We start from the raw sequence: 19,430 nt of genomic DNA, 5'->3' as shown, positions 1-19,430 counted from the left end.
GAGGGTGGACGGGGCTCTGGGCGGGGGGTCGTCTAAAAGAGGTCGGAGTCTGGAACACTCGGGACTCTGTCGCGCAGGACCAGGGGCTGCAGGAGGTTGAGACTCTGCAGCGGAGGCCGGGAGCTGGCGCCTGCACGCGGCTGAAGCAGGCGCTGGAAGAGCTGGTGGCGGGGAGCAGGTGAGCTCCGCGCCTCCGCGTCGCTGCCAGGGGTCCCCGCCCCAAATTCCAGGGGGAGGGAGGCTCGAGGCGGTGTTTGGAGCCGAGGGCGGCTGGAAGCTGCGTTAGGTCAGCCCTTTTACAGAAGAATGAGAAGGTTGATGATTATGTCTATCACGGGAACTTGATGGAAATCACCGGGGTTTAGGCCCCTCCCCTCCAGTAGGCTGCCATTCTCCGTCTCCTAAAGACTTAAGCTCCCTTACTCACCCGCCCCTCAAATCTCCTTTGCTCCTTTCCTCCACTCTTGTTAAAGCTACCGACCTCCCCTCCTACTAATGGAGAAAATAGGAGCCTCGCCGTCCTCTGTCCAATCTACCACCTTGCCAGCTCTGTAATCCATCTGCTCACCTTCGCTCCTGCTACAGCAGAGGAAGGGTCCCTGCTCCCATAGCCGTGGCTGTAATCTTGATTTCATCTCTCACTGGAGGAATTAGCTCTACAACTGTCCCTTTTCTCTCCTGCAGCATCAGCTGGTCCCTGGTTTGCCAGGTCATTATTGTAACCACATATACTTGTTCTAGTGACTTCCATGTTTGACCTTCACTGCCTTGAATTCTATAACCTGCTCCAGGTACTTCAGTGTTTTTCTGATCCTCTTCTCAAAAGATTTATCAATCCCTTTATTCAATAAATATCTATGGCACTTTACCGTGCCAGACACTGTTTTAGGTGCAAGAATAACAATGAAAAAGCATTCTTGCCCATGAAAAAATCCCGAGATTTATATTCTGGTGGGGGATAGGGCAGGAGTTGGATGGAAACAGATAAGAAACACATAAAGTGCAAGGAAGAAACATAAAACTTATGATAAGGATAGTGTTAGGGAGAAAGCAAAGCTAAGAAATATTAGAGAGAGATGTAGCCACTTTAGAAAGGGTGGTGAGGAGAGGCCATTGTGGAGGTGACATGAAGAAGCTGAAGGAGCAAGCTGTATCTGTAAGGGTGTTCCAAGCAGAGGCATAGCATGTGCAAAGGCACTGTGGTGAAACATGCCTGGTGTGTTTGAGGAGGAGGAAGGGAACCAGTGCGATGGCAGCAGAGTGAGCAGAGTAGATGAGGCTGCAGGGTGTGTGTGTGTGGGGGGGGAATAATGGTGAAGAGAGGCATGTAGAAGCCTCATTGGCCATTTTAATGACCTTGGCTTCTTCTGTGATTTAGATCAAGAGCCACTGAAGATTTTGAAAAAAGAAGGGATATGCTCTAACTTATCCTTAAAAAGGTTTGGTGGTGGAGGAATGATATAAGAGAAGAAGCAAAGAGATTACTAAGAGGGCATTGTAATAATCCAGGTGACCAATAATGATGAATTCAACCGAGGGTGGTTGCAGTGGACACAGAGTGACATGAATGGATTCAAGAGCAATTTGGAATTTGGAGGGACTTTGGAGGTACTTTGGAGGTGATGCAGGACTTGAGAATGGAAAGTATAGAGGATGAGGAAGATGTGCAGAGAGTCATGAATGACTCTCAAGATCTTGGCTTGCACAACTACATAGATGGTGCTATTTACTGAGTGATGGAAGACAAGAGGGAGAAGGTCTGATGGGAGCAAAGGGCATATCAGAAGCTCATTTTGGAGTATGTTAACTTTGAGATGTCTATTAGACTTATAAGCAGACATGTCTGCTGGGCAGTTAGCTCTCTGAATTGAGTTCTGGGGAGACTTCTAGACTAGAAATGAGAAATAGTGAGCTGTCAACACGTAGATGGAACTGGCTAAGATTGTCTAGGGAGGGGAGAAAAAAGAAATCCGAGGTCCTGGAGGGCTCCAGCAAGCAGAGGTAAGGTGAGAGGAGGACTCAGTCAAGGGCCTGGTTGTCAGCAGTCACTTTTCCTCATTTTTCAACCTCTTAGTGTCAGTGGGTACAGTTGACGCACCCTCCTCTTGAAAGAGTCTGCTGTTGGCTTCCATGCCCTTCATTTTCCTTCTGCTACCCTTGCCATTCCTTTTCTTTTGCTGGTTCCCTCTCTCTTCTTGACCTCTACTCACTGCAGATGTTTGTGTGATTATGTCCCAGGGCTTCACTGTATCTTTTCTCTACCTACATTGTCTACATCTCCAAAAGAGTAACCTCCCCTAATCCAATTTAATTCCTTGCTTGATTTTCCATACAGGGCAATTAAACTGCTTCTATTTTCACTTTACTAAAATTATTTTATCTTTCTTTTTTTTAAAAAGATTTTATTTACTTATTCGACAGAGAGAGACACAGCAAGAGAAGGAGCACAGGCAGTGGGAGTGGGAGAGGGAGAAGCAGGCTTCCCATAGAGCAGGAAGCCCAAGGCCGGGCTTGATCCCAGAACCCTGGGATCATGACCTGAGCTGAAGGCAGATGCTTAACGACTGAGCCACCCAGGCACCCCCAAAATTATTTTATTACTGAAATTATTCTTTGGCAGGGAAATTTCAATGAAATATTTTTCCATATAATATTTCACTATTTATAGTGGTGGCCAGTGTGGTTTTCTTTTTGTGGTTATTATTTCTATCAGATCCAATTTCCCTGAATCCAATCTTGTGGATCTTAATCTTTTTTTTTTTTTTAAAGACTTTATCTATTTATTGGACAGACAGAGATCAGAAGTAGGCAGAGAGGCAGGCAGAGAGAGAGGAGGAAGCAGGCTCCCTGCAGAGCAGAGAGCCTGATGTGAGGCTGGATCCCAGAACCCAAAGGCAGAGGCTTTAACCCACTGAGCCACCCAGGTGCCCCTGTGGATCTAAATCTTTTTTTTTTTTTTTAATATTTTATTTATTTATTTGACACAGAGAGAGATCACAAGTAGGCAGAGAGGCAGGCAGAGAGAGAGGGGGAAGCAGGCTCCCTGTTGAGCAGAGAGCCCTGGAGGGCTCTGATCTCCCAGAACCCTGAGATCATGACCCGAGCTGAAGGCAGAGGCCTAACTCACTGAGCCACCCGGGTGCCCCTGTGGATCTAAATCATATCAAGAAGATTTGACTCAGTTTTATTTTATTGATTATTTCTACCAATAGAAGTCTTAGGAGCAAGGAACATTATTTATTTATTTATTTTTTTTAGCAAGGAACATTGTTAAGCTAAAAGTGTAAACTCTGGGAGCAATATTAGGTGAAAAATTCTTGGAGTTATTTATTTTATATATTTTTGAAAATTTCCATAATAAAAACTTAAGAAATCATCGTGTGTTGTAAAGGACCCCAAACATGTCTCAAAAATAATCTGGGGGGGCGCCTGGGTGGCTCAGTGGGTTAAAGCCTCTGCCTTCAACATCGGGCTTTCTGCTCAGCAGGGAGCCTGCTTCCTCCTTCTCTCTCTCTGCCTGCCTCTCAGCCTACTTGTAATCTCTGCCTGTCAAATAAATAAAATCTTTAAAAAAAATTTAAAAAATAATCTGGGGTACCTGGTGGCTCAGTCCGTTAAGTGTCTGTCTTCGGCTCAGGTCATGATCCCGGGGTCCTGGGTTCCAGTCCCATGTTGGACTTCATCCTCCACTGGGGGTCTGCTTCTTTCTCTCCCTCTGTCCTTCCCCTCCATTTGTGCTTTCTCTGGCATGCTCACTTCCTCTCAAATAAATAAAATCTTAAAAAAAAATCATTTTACTTTTCCCAGCAAATACTTTTTCAGCATTGATTAGGTTCCAGGGCCTGAGGGTACAGTGGTAATCAGAATGAGGTCCCCGTCCTAGAGAGTTTCTATTACTTTTTATTTGGAGAGACAGAAAAAGCACAATATGAGGATAGAGAAAGTGGCAGGGGCTGTTTAGAAGGGAGGATCAAGGAAGGCTTGAGAGGAGGTAACATTTGAGGAGAGGCCTGAATGGAGAAGGGACATGAGCCATGCAGAGATCAGGGGCCAAACATTCTAGCAGAGGGAGCAGCTGATACAAAGGCCTGGTGGCTGGGTGTGTTTCTGGGGGAGCAGAACAGCAAGTGCGACAGTGGTTTGGGCATGAAGGGACAGTAATAGTTAATAAGGACAGGGAGATCAAGGGAGCCTGATTGTGTAGGACTTTTTTTTTTAATTTTTTTTTAAAGATTATTTATTTATTTATTTGACAGAGAGAGATCACAAGTAGGCATAGAGGCAGGCAGAGAGAGAGAGGAGGAAGCAGGCTCCCTGCTGAGCAGAGAGCCCGATACAAGGCTGGATCCCAGGACCCTGAGATCATGACCTGAGCCGAAGGCAGTGGCTTAACCCACTGAGCCACCCAGGCGCCCCTGTGTAGGACATTTTTTTAAAAGATTTTATTTATTTATTAGAGAGACATAGCGAGAGAGGGAACACAAGCAGGGGGAGTGGGAGAGGGAGAAGCAGGCTTCCTGCTGAGCAAGGAGCCCTATGTGGGGCTTGATCCCACTCTGAGATCAGGACCTGAGCCAAAGGCAGAGGCTTAACTACTGAACCACCCAAGCACCCCTACATAGGGCATTTTAAATAATTCTGTTGTTGGGGTGCCTGCATGGCTCAGTCGTTAATCATCTGCGTTCAGCTCAGGTCCTAATCCCAGGGTCCTGGGATCGAGTCCCTCTCCCACTCCCACTGCTTGTGTTCACTGTCTTGCTGTGTCTCTCTCTGTCAAATATATAAATAAAAATCTTAAAAAAAAAAAAAAAAAAGAATTCCGTTGTTGACTCTGAGCTGAGAAACCCCTGGAGAGGAGTGAAATAGTCCGGAAAAGTGTTGACAAGATCCCTCTGGATGCTGTATTGAGACTATTCGGGGCAGAGGAAGGGAAAGTATAGATGTAGTGGGAGCAGCTAGGAGGCTGTTGCAGTAATCCTAGGTGGGAAATGATGGGGGCTTGGACTCGGGCAGTGCTGGGAAAGGAGAAAAGTGGTCAGATGTGGAACGAATCTTGAAGGTAGGGCCTAAATAACTTGCCGATGGACTGATGTGGAATGCGAGTGAAAGAAAGAGCAGTGAAGGGCTTCTCTGAAGTTTTGAAGTAAAGCACGGTTATGGGGGGGGAGGGGTAACTGGATATTGTGCACTTGGTTTGAGCTACCTCTGGTCAGTTTAGGAACTGTCAGGCACAGCGCATCTGAGCCTTTAGTGTGCGTTGGAATCTGCCAGGATATAAGCTCGTGGGTTCTAGCAGCAGCTCTGGGGCTGATGCTGTGTTTCTGACTCGGTGATACTCATGCTGTTGGTCCTGGGCCAGCTTTGAGAAGTCAGGCAGTAGGTGGTTGCATACCAGTGCATTCTGGGGCTCCACTCCATTTGGGAGTGGTCCACATACAGAAGCCATGGTTGGCTTAGGAACATGAGAGAGAAGGGCTGCAAGCAAATCTGGGGGTGGGAGGTCTGCTCGGAGCGAGGTGGCTCCTAAGGGTCAGCATTCCCTCCTTTGACTCCCACCTGCCATGCCCGCCCCTGCTCGCTGCAGACAGTTCTGCCACAGTGCTGAGCGCAGGACAATGACCCGGCCCAACACCCTGGATCGCTGCCGAGGGAAACTGCTGGTGTATAGCCTGGTATGGTCCAGGGAAGGGGAACCCGGGCCATCTAGCTGGGGCCTTCCATTCATGTTTTCCTCCTGCCCTTCCAGAACCTGTTGGCAAAGCAAGGACTGCGGCTTCTACAGGGTCTGAGACAGGGCAATGTGCAAGAGAGGGTGGCACTGACCAAGAAGCTCTTGGCGAAACTCCACTTCCTGGCCCAGGAGGTAACCCCAGGCCACCATTTCCCTACTATGAATGATGGTTGCCCAACAGTGATTGCTGCACAACAATGTATTATTGAACTGTACACTTAAAAATGGTTGCAGTGGTAAATTTTATGCTACCCATATTTTATCAACCCCCCCCCAAAAAAAAGAGGTTGGATGGGAGGTTGCCTGTGGAGCATCTAGGGGAGAGACGGCTAGGAAGCAGGTGGGCACATGGATCTGGGATTTACGGATCTGTGTCAGGGCTAAGATGGGTATTTTGTCCATCTGTCCAGTGGAAGCTGTGGGAACAGGTGGTCCCACCTCTATCCGTGACTCAGTTCTCTGTCCGCAGCCCCAGCCACCCCTCCCAGATGTGCTAGTCTGGATGTTCAGTGGGCAGCGCCGTGTGGCCTGGGCCCGGATCCCTGCCCAGGATGTGCTGTTCTCCGTGGTCGAGGAGGAACGGGGCCAGGACTGTGGGAAGATCCAGAGTCTGCTGCTCACAGTGAGGGGGAGTGGGTTGCTGGAGACTGGAGTGGGCTTGAAGCTCCAGGGGCGGGGGTGAGGGGCACAAGAGGGTGGAGGCCTATGGTTCCCAACAAGGGGTTCCCCAAAGTCTTTTTAAATGAAAAAACTTTATTTAAAATATTTTTCGATTAAAAATGTTTTAAGTTAAAAATGTTTTAGTTTTTAAATCTAAATTGTTTTAAGAATTATTGTTTTTAAAAGAATACCTGAACTCTTTTCAGTTATCCCCAAAACCGAAAGAGGTTATGCCTTTACCTAGGTCCACTTTGATGTGAGATGAACACCGGGTTTTCAGAGCTCTGGGCCTGCGTTGGCCTTTTTGTTGACTGGGCTCTGGCAGACCAGCAGGTGGTGAAGATGGGAGAGTGACTAGTCAGTTTCTTATAAGTACAGCTGGTTTGGGGGCAAAATGCTTCTAACTGAGGAGTCCCTGGAACAGACACCCACAGGGTCCCTAGTGCTGAGAAGCTGTGGCCCCTGGGGTAAGGGACAGGGAATCTAAATGCATTGGGGCGGAGGGGACCGAGAAGGTAAGTGTGGGGTGTGGGGGTCCTGGATGGAGGGCAGGAAGTGGGATTTAAGGGTAAGGTACAGAGAGCTCTCCTTGGGTTTGGCATCAGGGAATGATCTAGCGACACAGAGAGAATGGGCATGCCTTGGTAGAACAGGGGCTGGTCTAGCTGGGGTAATAAGAGGCAGATCCTAACATGCCACCTCCCTACAATAGGCACCTGGGGCAGCTCCTGGTGAGGTCTGTGCCAAGCTGGAGCTCTTCCTGTGGCTGGGGCTTGGTAAGCAAGCCAAGGCCTGCACCTCAGAGCTCCCCCGGGACCTGCTGCCTGAGCCCTCCGAGGGACTGCCCCACCACCTGTACCGGGATGGTGAGTATAGGGCCCAGCTGGATATTTGCCCAAGGTATGGGGCTAGATGCTCAGCTGGGGTTTGGGCGGGAGGGTCTGGGGTCAAGGACTCCAGTGGTCCGCTGAGCAAACATCTTTGTGTTCTCCCCAACCCAGACTTCAGCTACTTCCAGCTCCGAGCTCACTTGTACCAGGCCCGAGGGGTGTTGGCAGCTGATGACAGTGGGCTTTCGGACCCCTTTGCTCGAGTCCTCATTTCTACCCAGTGCCAGACCACAAGAGTGAGGGCTGAACTGGGATGTGGGTTGTGGGGGGACTCCGGGAGACAAAGTGGGGCGAAGGCTGAGCTTTTCCTCTGACCCTAAGCCTCTTCCTGCCCTGGGTTTTCAGGACAGGTTACTGGTTTGGACTGCCCTGATTTTAGAGGGTGGTATAAAACTGGAGGGCCTTAAAGGTGAGGAATGGTTTTCTGGGGTTGACTGTAGGACTAGCCCCAAGGGTGGCAGATTAGTTAAGGGTCCCTGGCTGGGAGGGCAGGCTTCAACCCCAGTGTGAAGGGCATGCTCATCTTTATCACACTCCCTCCTTTTGGGATAGACAACTGCTTAAAGGATTACTTTAGGGCAAGAATGCTCACCTGGGATGTGTTTTGGGAGATCCTTTGGATGCCTGTTTTTGAGTCCCTCTCTGCATGGCCCCCAAGGTCCTGGAGCAGACGCTAAGCCCCCTGTGGGATGAGCTCTTGGTGTTTGATCAGCTGATCATAGATGGGAGGAGGGAGCATCTGCAGGAGGAGCCACCATTAGTGCTCATCAATGTCTTCGACCACAATAAGTTTGTGAGTGTGGCCTGGGCCCCGCCTGGGTTTCCACCCCTGAGCACGCCCACTCCTCATCTTGATGCCCCCTTCCCCTGGCTCCTGAGCATCTTCTACTTTTATCTTCCTTGACTTGCTCTCCACAGGGCCCCCCTGTGTTCCTGGGCAGAGCACTGGCTTCCCCAAGGGTAAAGCTGATGGAGGACCCTTACCAACGCCCTGAGCTACAGTTCTTTCCCCTAAGGAAGGGGCCCCGGACAGCTGGGGAACTCATCGCCACCTTTGAACTCATTGAGCTGGACTATAGTGGCCGCCTTGAGGTCAGAACACCCTGGGTTAGCCAGCACAGGCTGTGGACCCCTCTTGTTATTTTTTAAAAATTATTTTTATTTATTTATTTGACAGAGAGAGAGATCACAAGTTGGCAGAGAGGCAGGCAGAGAGAGCGGGGAATCAGTCTCCCCGCTGAGCAGAGAGCCCAACTCAGGCTCGATCCCAGGACCCTGAGATCACAACCTGAGCAGAAAGCAGAGGCTTTAACCCACTGAGCCACCCAGGCGCCCTTCCTCTTGTTAGTCTATCAGGTGGTCCAGCTCCAGAGGATACGGAACATGGACATGTCCTGGGATTACTTCTCCAAGTACTTGGCCCCCAGAGAATGCAGGCTGCAGATCTGTCCTGAGGTCACCTCATTGGACCTCCTGAATTCAGGGAACATTAGAAGTAGACACTCTGTAGGTTCACCTTGCCAGGCTTCCAACCCTGGATACCCAAGGCTGCAAGTGGATCCTCACGCCTCAGATGCCCACCCTCCCGCCTAGACAGGATATTTCCTGGGCTGCTCCCTTCCTGCCCATCCAGCCTTGCCCAGTTCCTCTGGATTGATATATCCCTGGGAGCTCTCAGTGTCCCCTCCCTGAGCCCAGATTTCCCTCCTTTGGCCTGATTCCTCCTTGACCTCTGACCTCTTGCCCCCTGCAGCCTTCAGTGCCCAGTGACGTAGAGCCCCAGGACCTGACACCCCTGGTCGAGCACCTCTCTGGACGCCTGTCCCTGCCACCTGACGTGCGTCCAGTGCTCAGGGAGTTCCGTGTTGAGGTATTGCCGGGCACACTTATATCTCCCCTACCCCCACCACACATGCATCTGGGTGCCCTCAGTCCGGTGCAGGCCCCTGAATTTCTCACTTCCTGACCCCAGGTGCTGTTCTGGGGTCTGAGGGGCCTTGGCCGTGTGCATCTGTTCGAAGTGGAGCAGCCCCAGGTGGTGCTGGAGGTGGCTGGGCGACGCGTGGAGTCAGAGGTCCTGGCCAGTTACCGTGAGAACCCCAATTTCACTGAGCTCGTCAGGCATCTGACAGTGGTGAGGACGTGGGCATGGAGCAGGAAATGCTGGACTAAGAAGCGAAAGGGTAGAGGGATGATGAATTCCCAGCCAGTTATGTTAGATTAATCAAGGGATCAACAAACTTTCTATAAAAAACCAGATAGTAAATATTTTCGGCCATACAGTCTCAGCTGCAATTACTCACTTCTGACTTAATAGCGTGAAAACAGACTTAGACAATAAGTAAATGAATAAACATGACGGTGTTTCAATACAACTTTATTTACAAAAACAGGCAGTGGGCCAGATTTGGTTTGCAGGTTGTAGTTTGCTAATCTCTGGATTAATCCATGAACTGGTGGTGCTCTCTTGGTTCTGTTGAGGCGATGGGTTAGGTAAGTGTCATGAAGTATGGGTCAAAAGGAGTTGGTCTAGTCCCTGAGACACCATGCATTCTTCGTGTATTTTCTAATTCCTGTAGTATGGACTTTGGACTCAAGTTCTGGCAATGCTGTTTAGCAGCTTGTCAGATGGCTTGTCTTAGTTGAGCTTTAGGGTTTTTTGTTTGTTTGTTTAAATGAGCAACAGGTACAAAAGAAAGAAAGATTGAAGGCAGGAGTACTCTGAGGAGCCCATGAGCGAAAGGATCTGGGTGAAAGTTCAGAGCACTGAACAGTGCTCTGTCCCTGCGAGGGGGGGCTGGGACAAAGTGTAGTGGTTCCAGACTGCAAGGGGGTAAAACCCCACAAGAACAAACAAACAAACAACAAAAGTAACAGAAAACTTTAGCATTTTCTTGACTTTATTTCATATGCAGTTTTCAGTTTGAAAACTTGATTGTGCTGTAATTTGGTGAAGCTGAAAGCAGTTCGCTCACCGAACTTCTAGCAAGTGTTTCCTTTCATTTCCCATTTTCTATCCCTTTCCATTGTGCCCTTGAAAAGAATGAGCTTTCTTCCGCTGTTGGGTTGAGTGCTCCGTGGGTGTCAGGTAGGTCTAGCTGGGTTGATAAAGTTCTGCAGGCCTTCTTAAGGAAAGCCTTCCTGGTGATTTTCTGACCCAGTTATTCCATCCATTGTTAAGAATATGCTATTGAGGGGTGCCTGGGTGGCTCAGTGGGTTAGGCCGCTGCCTTCGGCTCAGGTCATGATCTCAGGGTCCTGGGATCGAGCCCTGCATCGAGCTTTCTGCTCAGCAGGGAGCCTGCTTCCCTCTCTCTCTCTCTGCCTGCCTCTCCATCTACTTGTGATTTCTCTCTGTCAAATAAAAAAAAAAAAAAAAAAAAAGAATATGCTATTGAGGGCGCCTGGGTGGTTCAGTGGGTTAAGCCTCTGCCTTCGGCGCAGGTCATGATCTCAGGGTCCTGGGATCGAGCCCTGCATCGAGCTTTCTGCTCAGCAGGGAGCCTGCTTCCCCCTCTCTCTCTGCCTGCCTCTCCACCTGCTTGTGACTTCTCTCTCTCTGTCAAATAAATAAATAAAATCTTAAAAAAAAAAGAATATGCTATTGAAATCTCCAACTATTATTGTTCAGTTGTTTTTCTTACCTTTAATTTAGTCACAGTTTACTTCTGCTTTGAGAAGTAGGTGCATGTATGTTTACAATTGTTATAGCATCCTGTGAATTGATGTTTATCATTATAAAATGTCGCTCTTTGCCTCTAGTAAAATTTTATCTTTTTTTTAAATATATTTTATTAATTTACTTGAGGGAGAATGAGTGAGAGAGAGACGAGAGAGGAGAAGGTCAGAGGGAGAAGCAGACTCCCCAAGGAGCTGGGAGCCCGATGCGGGACTCCATCCTGGAAGTCTGGGATCATGACCTGAGCCGAAGGCAGTTGCCCAACCAACTGAGCTACCCAAGCGCCCGTAAAACTTTGTGTCTTAAAGTCTATTTTGCTTGATAGTATAACCACTCCAGCTCTCTATGGCTACTGTTTGCCTCATATATCTTTCCCCATCCTTTTCCTTTCAACCTATTTTTGTATCTTTCTAAAGGGTGTCTCTTAGACATCAGAAAGTTACATCTTTTTTTTTTTTTTAAGGTTTATTTAGTTGAGAGAGAGAAAGTGTGGTGGGAAGAGGCAGAGGGTGTGAGAGAGAATCTCAAGCAGACTCAGCATTGAGCACAGATTCCCTATGTGGGACTTGATCCCATAACCCTGAGATCATGACCTGAGCTGAAATCAAGGGTCAGACACTTTTAAAAAATTTATTTTAGGGGTGCCTGGGTGGCTCAGTGGGTTAAGCCTCTGCCTTCAGCTCAGGTCATGATCCCAGAGTCCTGGGATCGAGCCCCACATTGGGCTGTCTGCTCAGCAGGGAGCCTGCTTCTTCCTCTCTCTCTGCCTGCCTCTCTGCCTATTTGTGATCTCTGTCAAATAAATAAATAAAATCTTTAAAAAATGTATTTTACTTATTTATTTACTTACTTAATTTGACAGAGAGAGACACAGTGAGAGAGGGAACAAAGGAGGGGGAGTGGGAGAAGCTCCCACTAAGCAGGGAGCCCAATGTGGGGCTGGATCCGAGGACTCTGGGATCATGACCTGAGTTGAAGGCAGAGGATTTTTTTTTTTAAGATTTTATTTATGTATTTGACAGAGGCAGATCACAAATAGGCAGAGAGGCAGGCAGAGAGAGGGGGAAGCAGGCTCCCCACTGAGCAGAGAGCCTGATGCAGGGCTCCATCCCAGGACTCTGGGATCATGACCTGAGCCAAAAGCAGACACTTAACTGACTGAGCCACCCAGGAATTTTTATTTGTTAAAGAAGATTTATAGGATCCTGGAGGTCAGGCTAATCTTCTTTATGCCTCTAACAGAGTTCCTGGAGGAAGGTTACTCTGCCTGTCTTCAGTACTTGTTGATGGGATGCAAGGGAAATTTCATTTTTTTCTTTAGCCTTTGTTTTCACATCAAAGCAACATTTGATGTTACTATTGCCATGGTTGGATTTATATCTGCCGTCTTCTGTTTGTTTTCTATGTGTCTCATTTATTTCATGTCCCTCCTTTACCACTTTCTTTTGTATTAAATATATATTTATTAGCGTACTGCTTTAGTTCATTGGTTGATTTTCACTTTGTAGTTGCTCTAGGGATTGCAATTTTCAGACTGATTTTTTCACAATCTACTTCAGATTAATACTGATTTTGTTCCAGTAAAACTTCTCCATTATAGCACCATTCTTTCCTTCCTCCTTTGTGCGATAATTGTCATATATATATAAAATAACCCAACAATACAGTACTTTAAGTATTGTCCCTCCCCCTCAGGATCCACTGATAGATACAGAATTCCTGTATTAAAGGACATACTCATTTTTATGGCTCTAGATCTGTGTTGGCAAACTGAACATTGGGCCATTATATCATAACCACCACCACCACGTTTCTGATAGCGATTTGTAGGCTCCAAAGTAGTCTTATATCTCTTATGTGATTTGATATTTACAACAGTCTTTTGAGTCCAGGACTGTGTCCCTTTTTTGCCGGGAAAGCAGGCTCAGTCGCTTACCAGACAGGACACAGTGAGGCTGTGATGGAGCTGAGCTGAGAAGGCAGATTTGGCTGCGTTGTTTGTCCGTCTCTGCTGCTGCCTCTCCCTCGCGCGCAGGCCTTCAGAGACCCAGTTCCCCTCTCCCCACCCCAGGACCTGCCTGAGCAGCCCTACCTGCAGCCCCCACTCAGCATCCTGGTGATCGAGCGCCGGGCCTTCGGCCGCACTGTGCTTGTGGGTTCGCATGTCGTCTCCCACATGCTGCGATTCATACTCCGAGGGCATGAGGACCTCCCCGAGGAGGAAGGACAAGAGGAAGAGGCAGGGGACCTAATGCTCAAGGGACCCCAAGGTAAGGGGCCACCACACAGAAGCCCCTCTGGTTCCTGGTTGAGAATTTTTCCAGGGGATCCTTCTGCGGGGCATGGAGTCTCACTTTTACTCGCCTGACCTCCTCCTGGTGTCATTTCCCCTCTCCCAGGACAGAAGTCCCTGGGTCCCTTCTTGACAGAAGTGGGGATGCCCAGACGGCAACTGAAGGTGATGGGGTATGCGAGATGGGTGGAGAAGGGGCTGGCGGGGCTTAGGGTGGTGTTGGGTTAGGGGCAATGAGTTCTCTCTCCCTCAGGCTCCTCTGAAGAAGTTCCCCCTGGGGAGCCTCCTGAACCAGGGCCCTGAGCTGGAGGAGGAAGTCCCAGATCCTGAGGAGCTCGACTGGTGGTCCAAGTACTATGCATCGCTGCAGGAGCTCCGGGGCCAGGTGGGGGCGGGGGCGGGGCCCAGGCCGCAGCTGGAGGCTGAGGCTGGTCAAGGCCAAGAAGGAGCTCAGGAACTGTGGTGCTCCAGTTTTCAGAGCTCTTCATTAGACAAATCTTCTCATCTTTGTAACAGTTCTGGAGGCTGACAATGACTAATTCTATTATCTATAGTGGCGCTGTCAGAAATATGTGAGCCACATATGTCACTGGAACTTTTGAGGTAGCCAAATTAAAAAAAAAAAAAAAAGAGGTGAAATTGATCTTTTTTTTTTTTTTTAAAGATTTTATTTATTTTATTTGACAGAGAGAGAGAGATCACAAGTAGGTAGAGAGGCAGGCAGAGAGAGAGAGGGAAGCAGGCTCCCTGCTGAGCAGACAGCCCGATACGGGGCTCGATCCCAGGACACTGAGTTCATTCATGACCTGAGCCGAAGGCAGTGGCTTAATCCACTGAGCCACGCACGTGCCCCGAAATTGATCTTAATAATAGATTTTGTTTAATATGTCTAAAATATCATTTCAACAAGGAACTGTTATACAAAATTACTAAGGGGATATTTGACATTCTTATTTTATACTAAAAAGTTTTAAAATCTGGTGTGTGTGTTACACTTACGGCACATCTCAGTTCAGGTGCTCTCCAGGCGCACGCGGCTGGAGGTTACTGTCTGGGCAGCGCAGGACGAGGCAAACCGATTTGAAAATGCAAGTGGTTCACACAGATAGATCTTGAACTGAGATTTCCCAATTCTGTGTCCTGGAAAAGGGGTGGATTAAGGAGGTAAAGGGAAGGGAAGAATCTCTGACTTGCCCTTTGATTTCAGACCAACTTCGAGGAGGACGAGCTAGATGATCCCGGGGAATCAGGTAGGAGATTTGACTTTCTTGCTCCTGCTCTGTCTGTCTCCCTCCCTCCTCTGACACCAGCATTTTAAACTGCGGCATTCGTGCTATTCCCAGATGGGGTCCACCTCATATCTGTGGCTGGGGAGGCCCGAGACCAGGGTCAGGGTGAGGCTGAAGTCCAAGGCTCCGCCGTATCCCAGAAGAAAGCAGTCCCCACCCTGAAGGTGAGTGGGTGTCCGGGAGAGAGAATTGTGCTGGGATTCGGGCCATTGACCTGACACCGAGGCCCTTGCCCTTCAGATCTACAGTGGCACCCTGGAGGAAGAGTTTAACCACTTTGAAGACTGGCTGAATGTGTTTCCCCTGTACCGAGGACAAGGGGGCCAGGATGGAGATGGAGAACAGGAAGGGTCCGGACATCCTGTGGGCAAGTTCAAGGTATGTTTGGGGAAAGCAGCGGCCAAGGAGTACAGGTGGGATGCGGAGGAAAGACTCTTTTCCCAGGGACTCTTCTGTCTCCCCCCAATCCAGGGCTCCTTCCTTATTTACCCTGAATCAGACGCAGTGTCATTCTCCGAGCCCCAGATCTCCCGAGGAGTCCCACAGAACCGGCCCATCAAGCTCCTGGTCCGAGTGTACGTGGTAAAGGTGAGCATCCTTCACCCAGCATGCCTCCGACTCCAGCAAGGGTAATGTGTGGGAAAGCTCCAGACTGCAGGAGTTGGAGGGAAACACAAGGGTCAGAGTCCACCTCCTTCAGTTTTGGGGGAATCTTAGGCACACGTGAAGAGACTCCCCAGTGTTAAAGAGCTTGCTTTTGGCACAACCCAGATTTAGAACTTAGGTCTTCTAACTCCTTTTTCGTAGTTCTAGAACCTTAGTTCATAGCACGGCGAGTATAACTCCAAGAAGAATGCAGCTCTGAATCTCAGGTTTCACAGTGGCTTGTCATCCAGTTCCTTTGTACAGGTCCTTGCCTGGCTGTGGTTTTCATACAGCATTCAGTGGGGCCCTGAAGTTTCCTGGAAGGCATCTCAGGGGATGAGAGGAATGAGTGGGTTGCTTTGCCCCCTTCGATCCCAACCCCAGAAGAGATTCTGTGCTTTTATCTGTTTTAAATATAAGGATTCTGAGGAAGATGGAAATTAATGTTCTGTGGTGTATCCTAGTGCATAATTCGATAGGAGGAGTTGTTTTAATCTGCTTCTAGCAGTAGCACAGACTAGATGGTCTGAAATAGCTTTCTGATGTAATACATCTAGAACCGCTGGATAGACAATCTTAAATGAATGCTAATCTCATAAGAATGGGCAATTGAACGGAAAAATAAGAATTCCCAATGGGCGTAGGAGGAAGAGGTAGTAGTAATCCTAATTCCTGAAGTACAAGTTGTTTTGAGAGGTTTGTCCATGTCTGGACCCCGAGCCTTGGGTTCTAACAGCCTGTCAAAATGGGAGGCACAACCAAGACCCTTGCGTGAAGCATGACCCTCCCCAGGAAGGGCTCTGCTCTTAGTGAAAGGTGGGCCAGAGGAAATCTACCTGCTAGGAAAGGAGCCTGTTAGGGAAGTGGTCTGTTTCAGTTTCTGCTCCAACTGGGAGAAATAGAAAACAATGTCTTCCCCAAGAAATGTATGATCTTACACAGTTCTAAAGGGCAGAAATCCTAAATAGGTTCTATTGGACTATATCAAGGTGTTTGCAGGGGTGCATTCTTTCTAGAGACTCTTGGGAGAATCGTTCCCTTGCCTTTTCAAGTTCCTGGGGGCTGCTTGTGTATCTTGGCTCATGGCTTCCTCCTCCATCTTCAGAGCCAGCAGCATAGCAATTTCAAATCTTTCTCCCACTGGTCCATCTTCCCCTTCCACTCATAAGGAAGGACATTTGTGGTTACGTTGGGTTACCTGGATAAACTAGAATAATATCATGATTTAAAAAAGTTTTTTTTGTATTTTTATTTAACTGTTTAGCAGATAATTTACATATCTCCCCACCCTTTCCTTTAAGTTAGTGTGACAGTTTTCCACAATGAACAACTTAAAGCTTTGGTGGAGAATGGAATGTTAATCTCATGATTCTTTTTTTTTTTTTTAAAGATTTTATTTATTTATTTGAGAGAGACACAGTGAAAGAGAGCATGAGCGAGGAGAAGTCAGAAAGAGAAGCAGACTCCTCGTGGAGCTGGGAGCCCGATGCAGGACTCGATCCTGGGACTCCAGGATCATAACCTGAGTGGAAGGCAGTCATCCAGCCAAGCCACCCAGGCGTCCCAAATCTCATGATTCTTAACCACAGCTGCGAAGTCCCCATTGCCCTGTCAGTAGCATATCCGCAGTGGGTCAGGGGATTCAAAGGTGGACATCTTTGGTGGCAGGGGCACTCTGTTCTACCTGCCACAGAATGTAAATTGCGATAATGGCGTTGGAGAACAACTTGGCAATATTTAGGAGAAGGGAAGATTTTCATTGTCAGTGCCTAATAATTATACTTCTAGATATGATTCCAGGCAAATTCTTACATACATGTACAAGGAAAAAGAAGAATTGCTCATTCTAGGGCACCTGGGTGGTTCAGTTGATTAACCGACTACCTTTGGCTCAGGTCATGATCCTGGAGTCCCGGGATTGAGTCCCACATTGGGCTCCTTGCTCGGCAGGGAGTCCGCTTCTCCCTCTGACCCTTCCCCTTCTCATGCTCTCTCTTTTTCTCTCTCTCAAATTAAAAAACAAACAAACAAAAAAAGAATTGCTCATTCTAGAATTATTTGTAACAAAAAAATGTTTTTAAAGATTTTATTTGAGGCACCTGGGTGGCTTAGTGGGTTAAGCCTCTATCTTCGGCTGGGGTCGTGGTCTCAGGGTCCTGGGATTGAGCCCTGCATTGGGCTCTCTGCTTGGCAGTGAGCCTGCTTCCCCCCACTCTCTGTGTGCCTCTCTGCCTACTTGTGGTCGCTCTCTCTCTCTCTCTCTCTCTGTCAAATAAATAAATCTTTGAAAAATAAAAATAACGATTTTATTTATTTATTTGAGAGAGAGAGAGATACACAGAGAGAGAGCACGGGAAGTGGGAGGGGCCGAGGGAGAAGATTCTCCCCTGAGCAGGGAGCCAGATATGGGACTCGATCCCAGGATTCTGGGGTCATGACCCTAGCCAAAGGCAGATGCTTAACCGACTGAGCCACCCAGGCACCCCATAACAAAAATTTTTTTTAGAAATTGCCTCAAGTGGGGCACCTGGGTGACTCAGTGGGTTAAAGCCTCTGCCTTCGGCTCAGGTCATGATCCCAGGGTCCTGGGATCGAGCCCCACTTTGGGCTCTCTGCTCAGCAGGGAGCCTGCTTCCTCCTCTCTCTCTGCCTGCCTCTCTGCCTACTTGTGATCTGTCTCTGTCAAATAAATAAATAAAATCTTAAAAAAAAAAAAGGAGGGCGCCTGGGTGGCTCAGTGGGTTGAGCCGCTGCCTTCGGCTCAGGTCATGATCCCAGGGTCCTGGGATTGAGTCCCGCGTCCTGGATTGAGTCCCGTAATCTCTGTCTGTCAAATAAACAAATAAAATCTTAAAAAAAAAAAAAGGAAATGACTTCAAGTGTTAATGTTCCTAAATAGGAGAGAGAATGAGGCATACAACAGATACTACAGTTCAGTTGAACAAAGTATAGCAACATGTATCAACAAGAATAAATCTACCCCCCGCAAAAAGAATAAATCTCCCAACATAAATCTGTGGGTTCTTTTGTTTGTTTTTATGTTTTTTTTTTTGTTTTTAAAGATTTTATTTATTTATTTGACAGAGATACAACGAGAGAGGGAACACAAGCAGGGGGAGTGGGAGAGGGCGAAGCAAACTCCCCGCTAAACAAGGAGCCCGACATGGGGCTCCATCCCAGGATCCCGGGGTCATAACCCAAGCCAAAGGTAGACAATGACTGAGCCCCACAGGTGCCCGTTTTTTTGTTTTTTTAAATTTTATTTATTTGACACAGAGAGAGGAGAGTACAAGCAGGGGGAGTGGCAGGCAGAGGGAAGAGGGAGGGTGAGAAGTAGGCTCCCTGTTCAGCAGGGAGCCTGACATGGGGCTGAATTCCAGGAGGGGTCATGACCTGAGCTGAAGGCAGGTGCTTAACCATCTGAGCCACCCAGTCGTCCCCAATTTGTGTGTGTGTGTGTGTGTGTGTGTGTGTGTGTTTAAGACTTTATTTGTCAGAGAGAGACAGCACAAGGAGGGAGAGCTGCGAGCCAAGGGAGAAGCAGGCTCCCCACTGAGCAAGGAGCCTGATGCAGGGCTCGATCCCAGCACCCTGGGATCATGACCTGAGCTAAAGATAGATGCTTGGTAGAAGCCACCCACGCGTCCCTCCCAACATAAATTTGGATGAAGTCATGCATGGAGCTAGAGAGTATAATGCTAAGTGAAACCAGTAAGAGAAGGACAAATGCTATGTAATTTCACTCATATGTGGAATTTAAGGAACAAAACAAAGGAGCAAAGGTAAATGAACTCTTAAGTATAGGGGTGGGGGAGGGTGAAACAGGTGAAGGTGATTAAGGAGTGCACTTATCGTGATGAGCACCAGGTAATGTAGGGGATTGTTGAATCACTATATTATATACCTGAAACTAATAGAATGTTTATGTTAACTAGCTGGAATTAAAAACTTACAGGGGTGCCTGGGTGGCTTAGTGGGTTAAGCCTCTGCCTTTGGCTCAGGTCATGATCCCAGGGTCCTGGGATCGAGCCCCATGTCTGCTCAGCAGAGGGCCTGCTTCCCCCTCTCTCTCTCTGCCTACTTGTGATCTCTCTCTCTCTCTCTGTCAAATAAATAAAATTAAAATAAAAACTTATAAAGATTAAGTTTGGGAGAAGTAACCAAATTGGATGACTCCCAGTTTGTGGAAGTTGACACCAACAGAGCCTTTCCCTTTCTTTTCCTAAAAATCGTCCAAAACCAA

At 48.0% G+C, this 19,430-nt stretch overlaps 1 protein-coding gene across 6 annotated transcripts in view; it reads left to right on the top strand.

The window, feature by feature from the left end:
- Window positions 1–19,430, top strand: part of LOC309871970 (fer-1-like protein 4) — a 34,804-nt gene that overhangs the window by 7,879 nt on the left and 7,495 nt on the right. For 4 of the 6 annotated variants that reach the window (XM_082745460.1, XM_082745457.1, XM_082745462.1 and 1 more), the window contains exons 19-35: window positions 78–178; window positions 5,585–5,672; window positions 5,747–5,863; window positions 6,201–6,353; window positions 7,104–7,257; window positions 7,393–7,517; window positions 7,940–8,074; window positions 8,200–8,373; window positions 9,035–9,151; window positions 9,254–9,415; window positions 13,032–13,230; window positions 13,360–13,418; window positions 13,507–13,638; window positions 14,461–14,503; window positions 14,597–14,706; window positions 14,783–14,920; window positions 15,014–15,130. In XM_082745460.1, coding sequence (XP_082601586.1) covers window positions 78–178; window positions 5,585–5,672; window positions 5,747–5,863; window positions 6,201–6,353; window positions 7,104–7,257; window positions 7,393–7,517; window positions 7,940–8,074; window positions 8,200–8,373; window positions 9,035–9,151; window positions 9,254–9,415; window positions 13,032–13,230; window positions 13,360–13,418; window positions 13,507–13,638; window positions 14,461–14,503; window positions 14,597–14,706; window positions 14,783–14,920; window positions 15,014–15,130 — 2,124 coding nt within the window. The remainder of the gene's footprint in view (window positions 1–77; window positions 179–5,584; window positions 5,673–5,746; window positions 5,864–6,200; window positions 6,354–7,103; window positions 7,258–7,392; window positions 7,518–7,939; window positions 8,075–8,199; window positions 8,374–9,034; window positions 9,152–9,253; window positions 9,416–13,031; window positions 13,231–13,359; window positions 13,419–13,506; window positions 13,639–14,460; window positions 14,504–14,596; window positions 14,707–14,782; window positions 14,921–15,013; window positions 15,131–19,430) is intronic. The other 2 variants (XM_082745458.1, XM_082745459.1) reach the window with 2 other exon arrangements.

Source organism: Mustela nivalis, assembly GCF_964662115.1.
Source record: "Mustela nivalis genome assembly, chromosome: 8".
In the NCBI taxonomy this organism is placed as follows: domain Eukaryota; kingdom Metazoa; phylum Chordata; class Mammalia; order Carnivora; family Mustelidae; genus Mustela; species Mustela nivalis.
Note: the sequence above shows the minus strand (reverse complement) of the source record. Positions and strands in the feature narration are given on the sequence as shown.